The sequence below is a fragment of the Pyrus communis genome, chromosome 6 (genome assembly GCF_963583255.1).
Source record: "Pyrus communis chromosome 6, drPyrComm1.1, whole genome shotgun sequence".
Classification (NCBI taxonomy): Eukaryota; Viridiplantae; Streptophyta; class Magnoliopsida; order Rosales; family Rosaceae; genus Pyrus; species Pyrus communis.
Window position 1 is genome coordinate 4,647,056 of NC_084808.1, and position 14,755 is coordinate 4,661,810.

The window sequence follows — 14,755 nt, forward strand, 5'->3', positions numbered from 1 at the left end:
AACCATGACATGCTGCTAGGCGTCAACCATGGTTTGTGGAAGCCCTAAAAGTGTATTATCACTTACGGGAGAATTGAAAGTAAGTTTCAATTCACAATCGATTAGAAAGAGTTTTAATCGCCCACTGCCTCGCTAAAAGGAACCTAATGGATCGTTCACCGAGTAAGGTAGAGTTTGAAGAAACAACGGAGATGAGTAAGAATAATTAAATGGTTTAATTATTTATCTAAGGCTAGGATTAATTAATATGTTAATTAATCAAACGAATAAGTTCGTTAAAGACCTCGGGTTAGTTTTGGGCCGCAAGGCCCAATGGGATTTGAATGTCAAGCCCATTAACTCAAGTTGTATGACAACTTGAATAAACAAAGGGCTTGAAAGCTCAATAAACCCTATAGGCCGGCCATGTTAGAAGAATAGGGCTTTTGGTCCATTAGGTCACTTATTTGAAGGGACTATATAAAGGACTTTATAGCCTAAAATTCATTAAGGGTTGTTTTTGGGGAAAGGATGAGAACACAAGCTCTCCTTTCTCTCTAAAATTTCGGCCACCTTGGAGGGATCATCTAGCAATCAAACTCCTCCAAGGTCACTCATTTCTTCTTCATTATGCCTTGGTGATGAATCATTAGAGGTTCTCAATTTTGGGAACTTTGGAGAAACCTTTTTCATCCATCCAAATCCATAGATCTAAGATGCAAGGAATGAAGGCCCTCTCTTTGGGTGATTAGCCTTTGTTTAAATACAAAGAGGAATCTACAAAGGTATATATTTCAACTCACTTTGTTTTGAGTTGATTATTGGTTCACCATTTTACTAGGCTTTGAACATTCATGGGTAATGTTTTGTTTTTAAGTGCATGCTAGCATGATTCCGCCTTTAATTTGTTAATTGCATGCTAATGATGTTGCTTAAATGAACATGTCATCTTCCAAAATAATCCTTCACATTCAATGTAATTGAATTCATAACAATGCAATGTGTATAAATATAATGCATACTCAACATGGCATTCAAGGCATAATTCATTTTAAAACGTTTTCTGGAAACTGCAAAGCATATACATGTATATATATATATACACACACACATATGAAAGAAAATGCCTACTCACTGATAAGTAGCAGGATAGTAACCCCTTAATGTGGCTTGTCCACGCTCTTCCTCGGGCTATGTCTCACTTATATGTGATACAACTTTCCAAGTCCTAAAACTCCTTAACCCCGTCGGGATCGCGTTGGAGTATACTTGGCTCCTCACTGGAGCTTCTGGTTTTCGAGTTCCCGTCGTCCATTCGGTGATCAAATAGTATCACTAGGATCATGAGGCCACGAGGAACATGATGATGTAAAAGCTCATGATCGATCTATGAGGTTTTGATGGGTTTAGGTGTGGGTGTGTCGCGGTGCAAAGGAAGAAGAAGGGAGAAAAGTCGAGAAGGAGAGAGGAGAGAAGGAGAGTGTATGTGTGTGTGCGTACGTGATTGGGCAGAAGAGAAAGAGAAGGCCAGTTTTAATTGGTCCAAAAACAATAGGGCCACATATCTGATTAGGCTCAAGAACATGGGAACTAAAACAATTGGGTAAGGGATGCACATAAGGGTCAACATCCAAGAAAAAATACAATGCTATTTACCCATTTATGTATTCAAATAATCGTAACTTTTTCGTTACGACTCCGATTCGGGCTTAACTCGCTTCAATGCATTCGTGACGTCGAGTACGATTTAATTACGATGGCAGAAATAATAATTAAAAATTGCTTATGTACATCCACATCACTAAGCCAACAAGGGTATATTCATCACTTTACACACTCAAGGAGAAAATTATATAACAAATTGGGACGGGTCGTCACAAAATCAGAAGTATTTATGCATTTCAAATCATTATATAATATAGTGAAAATATATTTAATTCCTCCATTAAATTTCTTCAAATCAATGGTAGTATGGAATACATAAATCATTCATTTAAAATCTTTTGTCATAAAACTGGACTTGTCCATCGTGTTTCGAGTCCCGCACCCCCGAACAAAATTTCCTTGGTGAATGCAACACCGTCACATATCTACTGTCATTCGTCTCCTCCTAAACATTGCTCATGCCCCGCCTCCCCTTTGGGTCGAAGCCACTCTGATATTGACGATCTCACAAAGTTTGGATTTCAATGAATTTTCATTTACTGATTTAATCTTTTACAGAATCAGCCATCTACATAATTAATCTCCTTCCGTCCTCGGTCATTGGTTAGTCTAGTTCTTATTTTCATCTTTTCGGTCATTGCCCAAATTTGTCCTCCCTTCATACGTTTGGTTGTGCGTGCTACCCGCATCTTAAAAAACGAATTAGTTACGCATAATCATAATTGAATATCAAAATATTGAAAACACCCTTGTAAAATAAAGCCAAAAATTGCCAAAGCTCTCTTCTCTAAATGCCAAATTAAAGTGTAAAATCATTCTAGCCCTTTAGGGCTCCTAAATTAACATATAAATAGACCTAAAATCTGGAAAACCAAATAAAATAATATAACTAGAAAACACATTCCTATTTGATTTTGGGTAATTTTGGCAGCCGAAGAATCAACCCGTTTTAACCAAATCAGTACCGAATCTGGAATGGTAGCGTTGAAAAGTTTAGGATGTCCCCTTCAAATTTGTAGAAGGAACTTTCCCCAAACAAACATCATCTTCAATGACTTGTGGGCCAAAAACGCCAAAAAGGTTAATGTGGCAGCACTGGGCATCTTTCTTCATTTAATTGCCATAATCAAACAGCTAGGAAATAAAATATGAGATTTTGACACAATCATCTTAGAAGACTTGTGAATCCACTCTATTGGAATTACTCCAAAATTCCTTCTTTTCATCTCTTTTTGCATAAAGTAGACTCACACATCCTACAATCAAATATAAAGCAAAGTCTCAAAATTCTCTCAAAATAACAAATAAGTTATAACTAAGATTAGGTAAAAATATATATAATATCGACTGATCAAGTTCAACTGCCTAGGCTGTCACATCCTGGCCCGAGCTCCCACCACATCCCGGGCTCGACTCCACCATAGCACGATATTGCCAGCTTTGGGCCCTGACCACACCCTCACGGTTTTGTTTCTGGGAACTCACACGAGAACTTCCCAGTGGGTCACCCATCATGGGATTGCTCTCGCCCGAACTTACTTAACTTCGGAGTTCCTATGAACTCCGAAGCCAGTGAGCTCTGAAAAGGCCTCGTGCTAGGTAGGGATGGGAATATATATATATATATAAGGCTTACAGGATCCACTCCCCTGGGCGATGTGGGATGTTACACAGGCTTTATGGATCCTCAGTGCTCTCACCATGTCTATAAGATGCATAAGGCACTATATGGTCTCAAACAGGCTCCCTGTGCTTCGTTCTAACACTTCAGTACATTTATTCTCTATCATGGGTTGGTACAAGTCATGGCCGATCCCTCCCTTTCCACCATGGTACGACTGATCTTATCTTATTACTTTATGTGTATGAGAATGTTGTATTAACTAGGAATAATTTTGTGGCACTCCAGCGCTTTATGGATCTTCTGAGTCATGAATTTGATATCAAAAATTTGATATCAAAGACCTTGGTCATCTTCATTATTTTCTGGGTCGTGAGGTTCGTCATGCTTCGGTTTGTCTTCATCTCTCTCAGACTAAACATGCTCTTGATTTACTCGAATATGATTGATTGCAAACCATGCAGTACCCATATCTTCTCGTGCTTAATTAACTAATCAAGATGGTACTCCGCTTTCTAATCTTTCGGAATTTCGTCACCTATTGGGCTCCCTATAGTATCTCACTTTAACTCATCCATATATTGCCTTATGCGGTTAATCATATTTCTCATTTGAACATGGTAGTTATTTTCAACACTCCTTCATCCCTCTTATGCTTCGTGGTTATTCCGATGTTGATTGGGCTAGGTGTCTAGACACTCGCCGCTCCACTTCAAAATTTTTAATTTTTGCCTAATCTGATTTCTTAGAGCTTCACCAAGCAATCGACTGTCTCTCACTTTAGTGCCAAATTCGAATCCAGGGCCTTGGCTCAAGCTTGTGCGGAATATGTGGCATTCTTATGGTCACCATGAACTTCGGTATTTGGTATCTTCCCTACATTCTTATCTGTGATAACTTAAGCATTGATTACGTGGCTGCTAATCTAATTTTTCATGCTCAGACAAAGCATATGGAGCTTAATTATCACTTTGTTTGTGAGCGGTGAAGCTTGGCAATCACAAGGTCCAGTTTCTCCTTCAATTGATCAACCTACGAATGTTCTGAACAAGAGTCTTCCCGGAATCGCAGTTCAAACTTCTGAGGTCCAACTTGTCGCTCCAAGGTTGCCAACTTTGGGGGGCCAAAGGGGAGGGGGGAGGGGTGAAGTGGGATTGTTAGTAGAGGAGAATCTGATTAGGATTCTATTGGGCTAGGTCGCTTGACTAGTATATATTTGTACTATTGTGATATTAATTGAATCAATACAATTACAATTCTACATTTTCCTATAATGTGTTCGTAGTTTGAGTTCAAATTCAAGTCCTTTTATACTTGGTAAAATACATTTTGATTATGTAAGGCCATCTTTGGTCTTAGAAGACTAAACGTAATCTTTGGCTATGTTTTAGTCATTCAAAAAACTAATATTTTAAAGAATGCTGTAGGGCTAAATTTTTCCATCTCTAGCAGGCTAAATCTTTCCATCTCTAGCAGGCTAAATCTTTCCATCTTGAGTTAAGATGCACATGCTACCATTGAGGTTCTTGAGGCTATCTCCAGTTATTGGGGGACTTTTAGGTCGAGTTGGTCTTGGGCTTTGCGGATGTTCTCTTGCCTCCCTTGGTTCGATTTTGTACCAAGTCTCAGAATATCTCGAAAGAATTATCACGTCTTAGGCAATATCCTGATTAGATCAATGACTCAAAGATAGCATGATTAATCAAATAATGACTTACTTAAGTGAGGCATGTGTGGAAGCTAGAAGCTTATTAGTTTAGCATGACAGAGAGTTTGCATGGTTGCATCTTGTTCTAGGTTGGGTAATTTGGATTTTCTAGGGTTCTAAGGAGGCTTTTGTTTACTGAAAGGGTTGAAGGAAGGTTAAGAAAAACCCTAAGGTTGCAAGAAGATGGTCCTTTTGAAGAGCCAAGACTGTTTGCACTTTTGAGAGTGATTTTCCCTAGCTTGGTGTAGAACCTTGAATCCTCCCCTTAAATTATGTGTTACTTTTTCCCTTGTAATGATGCCCCACTTTGTGTACTTATTTCTCCCCTTTTGTTGGTGAATGATGCCTTTCCAGGCTTCCTAGGGAATCTCTAATTATGGCTAGGTCTTCCTTCCTCTTTCTCCTAACATAACTGTGACCTTCCTTATTGATATAATGCAGATGAGCTATGTTGGCCTCGTGAAGACTAGGTTATGCCTGCTTCCTAAGGTGCTGTTTTCCCAGGTCAGTTTCTATAGGCGTTACTTCTGGTAACGCATCTCCTGGCTATCATGTGTCGTTCTTCCACGTGAGCTAGGAAAGGAAAGTCAGCATCTCTCTTCATTAAATGCCTTTTTTTTTTCTTCTTGGTTTTCACGTGAATTAAGACTTATGATTTGGTTCCTTCCTAACTAGATTGATTGGCTTGCTAGGGAAAGAAGAAAACTAGGTTTGTTCTTTCTTAGACTTACCCACGTGGACTTCAAAGATTATGGGCCCCCAAGCAGCCTAAAGTCTTCTATAATCTTGATTCCTCGTAAACCCGAAAAACTTTTGTAACCATTCACACCACAATTCACTCGGCAAGCTCCGAGCATGTGACTTGGGCTTATTTTAGCGTGAATAGTAGTTAGCGTAGTAAGGCATGGCGTGAGAAATATGCATGGACTTGCATGGGCATGACTATGAATATCTTCATTTCTCATTCCGCATCTTTGCATGTGTTTAGGCTTGGCTTGGGGCCTGTATAGAAATTGGGTTTTGAAACTTGATTGGGCTTGCATGTGACATTTTTGGGGGTGAAACAAAAATAGAAATTTAGGTTCGTAAAAATAAAACAAGATAGATTATTTAAAAACTAATTCTATTGTTAGCAAAAAAGAAAGATTCAAAGAAATACAAAACTTTAACAAATTACAAAGTTGGAGGTGTGAATTAGATGTCCTTACCCTTAGAGTCCTTACCCTTAGAGGAAAAAACTCACCAACCTCACACATATAGATAAATTGTTAAAAATATGAGAATAAATTTAGGATTTCCCACTCTTTTAGACCATTTCCAACCCTTAGGTTAAAACCTAAATTTTTAGCTCTAAAAATTTAGGTTTTAACCCAGAATCAGCTTTTCCGCTCCAACTCTTCTGGGTTAAATTTTTAGCCCTAAATTATTAAAGAATGAATTTAGGCTATTTAAAAATAAAAAAAAATTATGTAGACTACCTAGAATCAACTTTTCCATTTCCACTTGCTTCTCAAAGGCCAAGCGCATTTATACCATTTCTTCCTCTCGAGAGCTATGGCTTTTGATCAATTTTGCAAATCCGGAAGAAATCGTTACACTAATTGGATCTTGCATCTTCTCTTTTCTCTTTGCTTCCTTTTGCTTATCTCTTCCCAGGGGCCTACAAAAGAAGTTAGGGTTACCGAATCGACACATTCATTGTTATCATTTGTGCTTGTGGTTTCACTACCAAATAATTTTTCCCATTGTTGATAAGCATCGGTTCCCACCGTGGGACAATCCTTGAGGACTTCCCAAGCATGATGCAACTTAAAAGCTTGATTTTTAAGTATAGTTCTTGTCTTGTATATCGCCATTGCTTTGTCACTCTATGCAAAGAATACATAAATACAATTAGTTGCAAAACAAGATTATGTACATGACAAATAAAATATCAACAAAGACACTCACCACTTCTATGGCGCTCTTTCCACTAGCCATGTCAACCACGGCTCTCTCCAAACTTCCCTTCCATAAACCTTCCACCGATCGTAAACACTACCAACTTCCATTCGATTGGCATTGGAGTTTTCAGTGAACTTATTAACGATTTTATCCCACACAACCTTTTTATTTGGATTCGTGCCAATGACACCATCTTCGCTAATACAAACACATGCCAAGCACAAAGGATCTTCTTCCTCATATGACCAATTACGACCTTTAATATGATCTTTTGCCATCTTGAAAATTTTGGAAATGGGAAGAAATAGTTTTGGAAGATGGTAGAAAGAAAAATTGGAAGAATTGTAGGAGAAAAGTGAGTTTTGTGTGAATGTTTGAACAAATACATAGGTATTTATAGAGTTTTTGGGTGAATTTGGAGTTAAATAATTTTTTTTTATTACAATTTTAGCTGCTAGATTTAAATTTGGGTCGTTAAATATATATATATATATATATATATATTTTTACTGTTAGATTTGATCACATTTTATTTTAGCTGTTAGATTCAAGAACTTTATAAATATAAAACTAAAAAAAAAAAAGAAAAGAAACTTGAACCTAGATCGTTGGATCAACCAATGGGCCAATTAATCATGGCCGTCAGATGACAAAAGTATCCGTTGGGCTAAGGCCAACAGACCCACGTGTGTGGTACCCGCCGATTGGTGTGGCACGTCTAGTGCTGCGCGATGGGCAAAATCGGGGCTTGTCACCGCACATGTGGCGGGCCCTCCACTAACCCAGTCTGATTTTTTGGTCTGTATTTGGCCCAATTTCCAGTTCTAAATGGGGGAATAGAAGCTAAATTTTGAGATTTATTCCAAGAGTTAAGGTTAGTCTTAAAGATAGCCATCAATTTAAATAGTAAATAAGAGAAAAAGAAAAAGAAAAGCACCACCAGGCACTAAAATAGCAAAGATAAAAACAGCAAAAGCTCTCTCTCTCTCCCTCTCTCTCCCTTTACCAACTTAGTTTAGCAGCTGCTATATCTCTGACCACCCTCGCTATAAGTCCATAACTTTTCTTTCTTTCTTTCCATGGCTCCACTCTCACTCTCCAACCAGCACCCATTAATCTCCTCTCTCTTCTTCCTCACACCCATTGTCATAGTGATGGATATGCTTGGAATTCTGGCGGTGGACGGAGCAAATTCTCCGACGTCTTCCAGCACAACATGGTGTGTGGCTAGGAGTGATGCGAGCACACAGGCTCTTCAGACAGCCTTGGACTATGCATGCGGAGCTGGAGCGGACTGTTCTCCAATCCAATCCGACGGACTATGTTATCTCCCAAACACCATCCAAGCTCATGCCTCTTATGCCTTCGACAGTTATTACCAGCGCCAGGCTAAGGCCCCTAGTTCTTGCGGCTTCTCCGGCACTGCCACCATTGCCCAAACAGACCCCAGTGTGTCATTCATTTCTCTCTTCTTTTTTCAAGCCCCCACCCAGAAAAACAATAAGAAATTTTTTTTTTCTTTATTTTGTAGAAAAAAACCCATCATTTTATTTTTAATAATTGTTTTTTGATTTTTTTTTTTGGTTAAGTGATGGGGACTAATTTGTTTATTATTGTTAATTTTCTTTGTGTAGGTTATGGATCTTGCGTGTACCCATCTTCTACAAGGTATGTTGCTCTTGCCCCTTCTTTTAATTTCTTTTACCAAAAAATATAGTCTTAGATTTTATTCCTAGGATGCACTATTTCAGTGGATGACTAAATTTATGTGTTTTAATCTAAACGTTACAATCTAGCTGTATATTAACAATTGAATCTCATACACCAATGCAATGTATGAATTTCTAGTTTAGTTTGAGTACATTTCTTTATTGAATGTTTTGATAATTTGATATGGTGATTGAAATTAAGTTTCTTCATGTTCACGCAATTGGATCTTTCTCTTTTTCTTCATTAGAAATTTTAGGAGATTAGAAAATAAAGACATGGCTTTATATGATGAATATTGAGAAGAAAAACACTTTGTAGAAAACCATTCTCTTCTCTTTGGTTGCTGTAATTCTTTGTACTGAAGGAATCCTGACAAAAGAGAAACAACATAAAATAGAAACTTTGTGTCTTTCGGGTGAAACTTCTTATGGACGATTGACACGTCGCTTTCTGCATGGGATGTTGTTACTGACACTTATCGTCCATTTCTAACGATCAATTTATTGCTGTTAGTCGTTTCACAAATTTTCTCTCTTCTAAACACAATTGTGTATTATAACTCTATTTATTGATTTTTTGTTTAAATTATTTTTCTGGGTGCATGCTTGACTAGGAAATTGGACTAGTATTTTGGTTCTGAAATCAGACTTCACCTTAATTTCCCACCGTCGGATTTGTCCTCAGTTACAACCAAACCAATGGTCAAGAATACATGTGGTGGTACACTTGGTTGCCTTTTTTATGGGCAGCGTGATTTGCATATGGCACCTATTTTGGTGTAATGTAATTATGCACGAAGTAGCATTCTCTCCTCTTCTATTTCTATCTTCTTCTCTCCTCTCCTCTTACATTTTGTGTCACATCCCAACCTGAGCCCCCACCACATCCCAAGCCCCGACCACGCCCTCACGATTTTGTTTCTGAGAACTCACACAAAAACTTCTCAATGGGTCACCCATCCTGGATTGCTCTCGCGCGAAGTTGCTTAACTTCGGAGTTCCTATGGAACCCGAAGCCAGTGAGCTCTCAAAATGCCTCGTGCTAGGTAGAGATGGGAATATACATATAAGGCTTACAGGATCCTCACCCTTGGGCGATGTGGGATCTTACAATCCACCTTCCTTAGGGGCCTAACATCCTGGTCGGCACACTTCCGGCCAAGGATTGGCTCTGATACCAATTGTTACATCCTAGCCCGGCCCCTCACCATATCCCGAGCTCAACTCCACTGTAGCACGATATTGTCCGTTTTGGGCCCCAACCACGCCCTCACAGTTTTGTTTCTAGGAACTCACACGAGAACTTCCCAGTGGGTCACTCGTCCTAGGATTGCACTCGCGCAAACTCGCTTAACTTCGGAGTTTTTACGGAACTCGAAGCTAGTGAGCTCCCAAAATGCCTCGTGTTAGGTAGAGATAGGAATATACATATAAGGCTTACAGGATCCTCACTCCTTGGCGATGTGGGATCTTACATTTTGTTTTTTGTCTTTTTATTTTTATAAAAAATTAATATAAAATGTTGACATGACTTAATCGTTGCGATTCAAATAAGATATAAGAGATGAAAAGAGAGATAAGAAGGGGAGAATCCTCCTCCATTATGCACTTTTCTGATCACTATGCTCTCTGTCTGGTCCATGTTCTGCTTTCTTCACCAAACTTTGACCTTTTTCAACTTGGTTTTATTTTTTATATTTTTTTTATTTTGGTTGAAGACCTTGTTTCAAAATTCTATTATACTCTAGTGTATCTTCGGTGTACCTCAAGTATCAAGATTTTTTGCTTGTCGTCATTAAATTCTTGATCAAGATTTTAACAACAAAAAATTCAAGTGTATAAAATATTTTGGAGCATACTAGAAAATCCCAATTTGATTTGTTTGAAATAAGATTTTCCTTATTTTTTTGGTATGTTATAAATACTGAAAGAACCAATTCATTGGAGAATTTGTATGATGGTATTGTTATGGTTTGTTCCATAAATTTCCCTACCAAAATATTCAATGGCAATAATGTAGTAGGATTTAAAATTCGATTATGTTTCACTTACAAACTGGATGTAGCCATGCTAACTAGGGCAGTATGCTAAGTTCAAATCTCCTTTCGTTTGAACTAAAGAAAAAGATTGAAATAATGATTCACTTATAAATTCTATTTATCTTCTTAATGAAACATTTAATGTACTGTAATTACATTTTCTTAATCACTTGCTTAAGTAGTACATAGCGTTTATCGTACATCGTACAGTCAGAAATTATTTTAAATATTTTTATTTAAAATTAAACACAAACAATACTTGACAAAAATTGATGGTACAATGTATAATAAACAAACACGAATCACTGATCCTAAGATCCTCGCTATCAGAATCCGGAGTTGGCTCATTTACCCTCCCAATTTTAAACACGGGCCCAAGATCAATTAACGGTCAAAAATTCAAACATGAAAAAGGAGGCTTGTGCATGTGGGCCATTGTCGAGTTTGGGACTGTATCTATATCTCACATGTAAATGTTCTTATTTTGTGTTAAGTGTTTTGACTGGTCATCTTTTGTGTTTATTTTATTTTATTGAATCAACGATAGTATTTACATTAAGAAAATAGAAGAGTGGGTTAAACTTTACATTGGCTTAGCCATTAAAATGCGATTCAACTTTGCCTTATAATTCATGGAGATTTTGATTATGTGAGAAGAGGGTTTCTCTCTCTACAATTTAAGAATAACTAAACATATAAAACACAGGTATACAATCACATAGTGTCTATACCAATGATATAATAACACGTGAACAAAATCTTACTAATATTTTTATTCTATTTACACAGAATGCTACGGTGCACCAATGTCATATATATAAGTCATTACCTTTAGTTTTAGTGAAGATATTCCAAGCAAGCATGGTCTCAAAAGTTGAAATGTCCCACCTAGTGGTCCCATGCTCGTCCATTTAGCAGTGCACTTTAGCCCTTTTTCTTTCCTTTGTGCAGCTAATTAAAATCCAGAATGCTTTTTCTTTCCTTTACGGTCTTTTGTTCGACACTTCAATTATTTTTTTAACCACACTGCGTTATGCTATTGCAAATTCGCAGCGCGGCGGGAGGGACAACTTCACCTTCCACACCACCAACAGTTCCAAATGTACAAACGCCGACATCGACATTCACACCACCCTTCTCAGGTGGACTCACTCCCGGTGGATTCACTCCCGGATCGACCTCGATGATCCCTGACGATAACTCCAACGCATCCCTCGACTCCATGTCCCCAACAATCTTGATGCCCATCTCCCTTGTGCTTGTTCTTTTATGTGCCTAAAGTTAAAGCCCCAGTGTAGGTCGTTTATTTTATTTATTTTTATTTTCTAGATAATTACAGCAACAACATTGCCCTAATGCGGAAAAGAGGTTATACATTTTTTGTTAGAAGTTGGAACATTCGTTGTCTCATTTTTTCGCAGTGAGGTTACATGCATTAAGTAAAATAACGTTGGTTACATTCACGATGTACCTTAACAACATACTTCCAGAGTCGTCAAAAGTGACAACCATGTTTGCAGGAGAGGCAAATGCTCCATCTAAGCAAATAGAAAATCTGAAATCTTCTTCACCCGCTTACTGTATGCTCTCAGAGCTGCTATTTAGCATCTCTACTAACCTATCTCTCTCTCTCTCTCTCTCTCTCTCTCTCTCTCGTTTAGCATCTCTCCTTTGAGAGCTGATATTGAGGAGCAACTGTCAACCTCCTTATTTGATTTAAAAAACAAACATTGAACTACCTCTTTGAGGCTTTGAGTATAAGTTGTATAACTAGTTTCAGTTTCAATCTTCACAGCAAGAGTGGTTGGTAATTTGATATCACGTTCTATATGCAAGAATGGCATCAATATGAATATGTGCAAACAGTGGCACTCAGAAATGGAATTACACAACGAAGCAATATCAAGAATTTGTAGCACTCCTCATCAGTGAATCAAGCATGATAGTGGTAGAGGCTGGACTGTTGGAGTCAGACTCAGAGCAGGAAGTTGTACCATCACAATTGTTGGTACAGATTTCACCTCCATCCGCGGATGTGCACGAATTTAGTTCCAACAACATATATGAGATTGGAGAATTTAGTAAAATTTTGTGCTCCCAAGAAGACTAATTGTTCTTCTCAGCAATCAACATGACTGATGGTTCTTCATCAGCAGTTGATATTGTTGTTGTAAGACAATATCGTAGCATGGAAGGTCTAATAGGTATTTTCCAAGAGATCATGTTCAGTCAACTCTTCTTCAAAATATTTCAGTACCGATTGAATTTTACATACTTCAGAGTTATATTCATTCAATGATTTAAAGTCATGGAATCTTAAGCTTTGATGGTTGCTCTAATACCCTTTGCAGTGAGATGGAGCATGTCATCTTCAATCCACTTGAGGTAGTTTGTGTTTTAGACACATCCAAAGCTGTGACAGCCCGTTCCGAAATTTTCGAACTGTAAGGGTGAAATGACGATTTTGCCCCTAGTGTGATCTTTTGTTGTGTGGTTGTTTTTGGATTGTTGTTGGCAGGTTGTGGACCACACACACACTCTCCCACACCCCCCCTCACTTTTTCCCTGCCCTGCACCTTTGTCCCGAGTTCCCTCTCTCCCCCATTCCCTATCCCATTTGTACGGACACACCTAGAAATCCTCCAAATCTTCACAGATCAAGGAAACAAAGTATATATTCTTGCTCATGAGGCCCGTAGAAGTTCGACCATACCCATTTTAGGTAAGGATACCTTCGTTTTCACGTCAAACTCGGGATACCCGATTTTGTCACTGTTCATGCACACGTTAATTCTTGTGTTTTTGGGAATTTCAAGCTTGTAGGAAGCTTGGTGAGGTCCTTAGGAGGCTCGGGGTGGTTCGTTTGAAGGTTTTGGACGTCGGGATCGTGAATTACAAGGTTGGCCAGAGTTGGTGGTGTTTTCCTTGCGAGATTCCGTGTGTTTTAGCACTTGAAAGTGGTATGGATTTGTTCCTCTCGTTGTAAGCTTCATTTTGGTACCAATTTTGTGAAATTTGGTTGAAAAACAAAGAAGTTACAAAGTTTTGAAATTTTCACGATTTTTCGGCGCCGGCGAGGGTGCTGGAGCCTCGCCGGAGAAGACAACGGAATATTCCGTCAGTTTGGACAGAATATTCCTAACGGCGTTAACGGAATCCGTTAAAGTTAACGGAATATTCCTGACGGCGTTAACTGACGCCGTCAGTGTGCCAGGCACATGCCTGCGCGTGGCCGGTGCGTGTGGTCGTGCCTTGGCCGGCGCGTGGGGGCGCGTGCGACAGTGGAAAATTTTTCTAAAAATATGGGGATGTTCCTGAGGTTGAGTAGATCACGTTGGTTTATTCATACACCCCATTTGAGCATTGTATGAGAAGTTATTTCTTAAGGTTGGTTATGTGTTTTAAAATTAACGTTTTTATAGTTGTTTCGCATATAGGTGAGACCTATCCCGAGGACGAGCGCGATCACTCGAGGCAAGGGGGTTACAACCTTTCTACATACAAGTGAGTGGGCTTTTGGTTTTCCGTATATACCTATATACTTATACTTTTCCCAGAAAGTGAAATGAAACGTTTATTCGTTTATATGTCATGCTTATTGTTTGCCATTTATTTACGCATTATTAGTTGCATATATATATATATATATGTGTGTGTGTGTGTGTGTGTGTGTGTGTGTGTGTGTGTGTGTGTGTGTGTGTGTGTGTGTGTATTGGTGTTCTGGACGCACAGGTAGGTGCGAGGTAAGTTATGGTTTATGTTTATGTTTAGTAGTAATTTGAGATGCATAGAGAGCTCATAACCTGCACCCCCAGTGTTAGTGCTCCCGCCCAGAGTTAGGCACAGTCCTTCACGTGATGTTCACCTCCCATACCACACGCTCATCTTAGATCCAAGTTAGGTGCACAGTCCTGTCGTACAGACCACTTTAGGTGGTTCCGACTCGTAGGTGACCCGCGATTATTCGCCCAGCCTTCACGTGATCGTAGCACTTGAGCGTACTTATATTACACCCAGGCTTGTCGTACAGACCACTTTAGGTGGTTCCAACTCGTGTGCAGGTATAGTTAGTGAGATGGAGATTTGAGCT

The 14,755-nt window shown here is 38.8% G+C and overlaps 1 protein-coding gene across 1 annotated transcript; it reads left to right on the plus strand.

Moving 5' to 3' along the window:
* The first annotated feature begins 8,071 nt into the window (after positions 1-8,071).
* Positions 8,072-9,019, plus strand: LOC137735948 (PLASMODESMATA CALLOSE-BINDING PROTEIN 3-like). Its single transcript, XM_068475299.1, has 3 exons — positions 8,072-8,366; positions 8,552-8,585; positions 8,992-9,019. Exons 1-3 carry the CDS (start codon positions 8,072-8,074, stop codon positions 9,017-9,019), a joined length of 357 nt encoding a protein of 118 aa, XP_068331400.1.
* Positions 9,020-14,755: the final 5,736 nt, after the last annotated feature.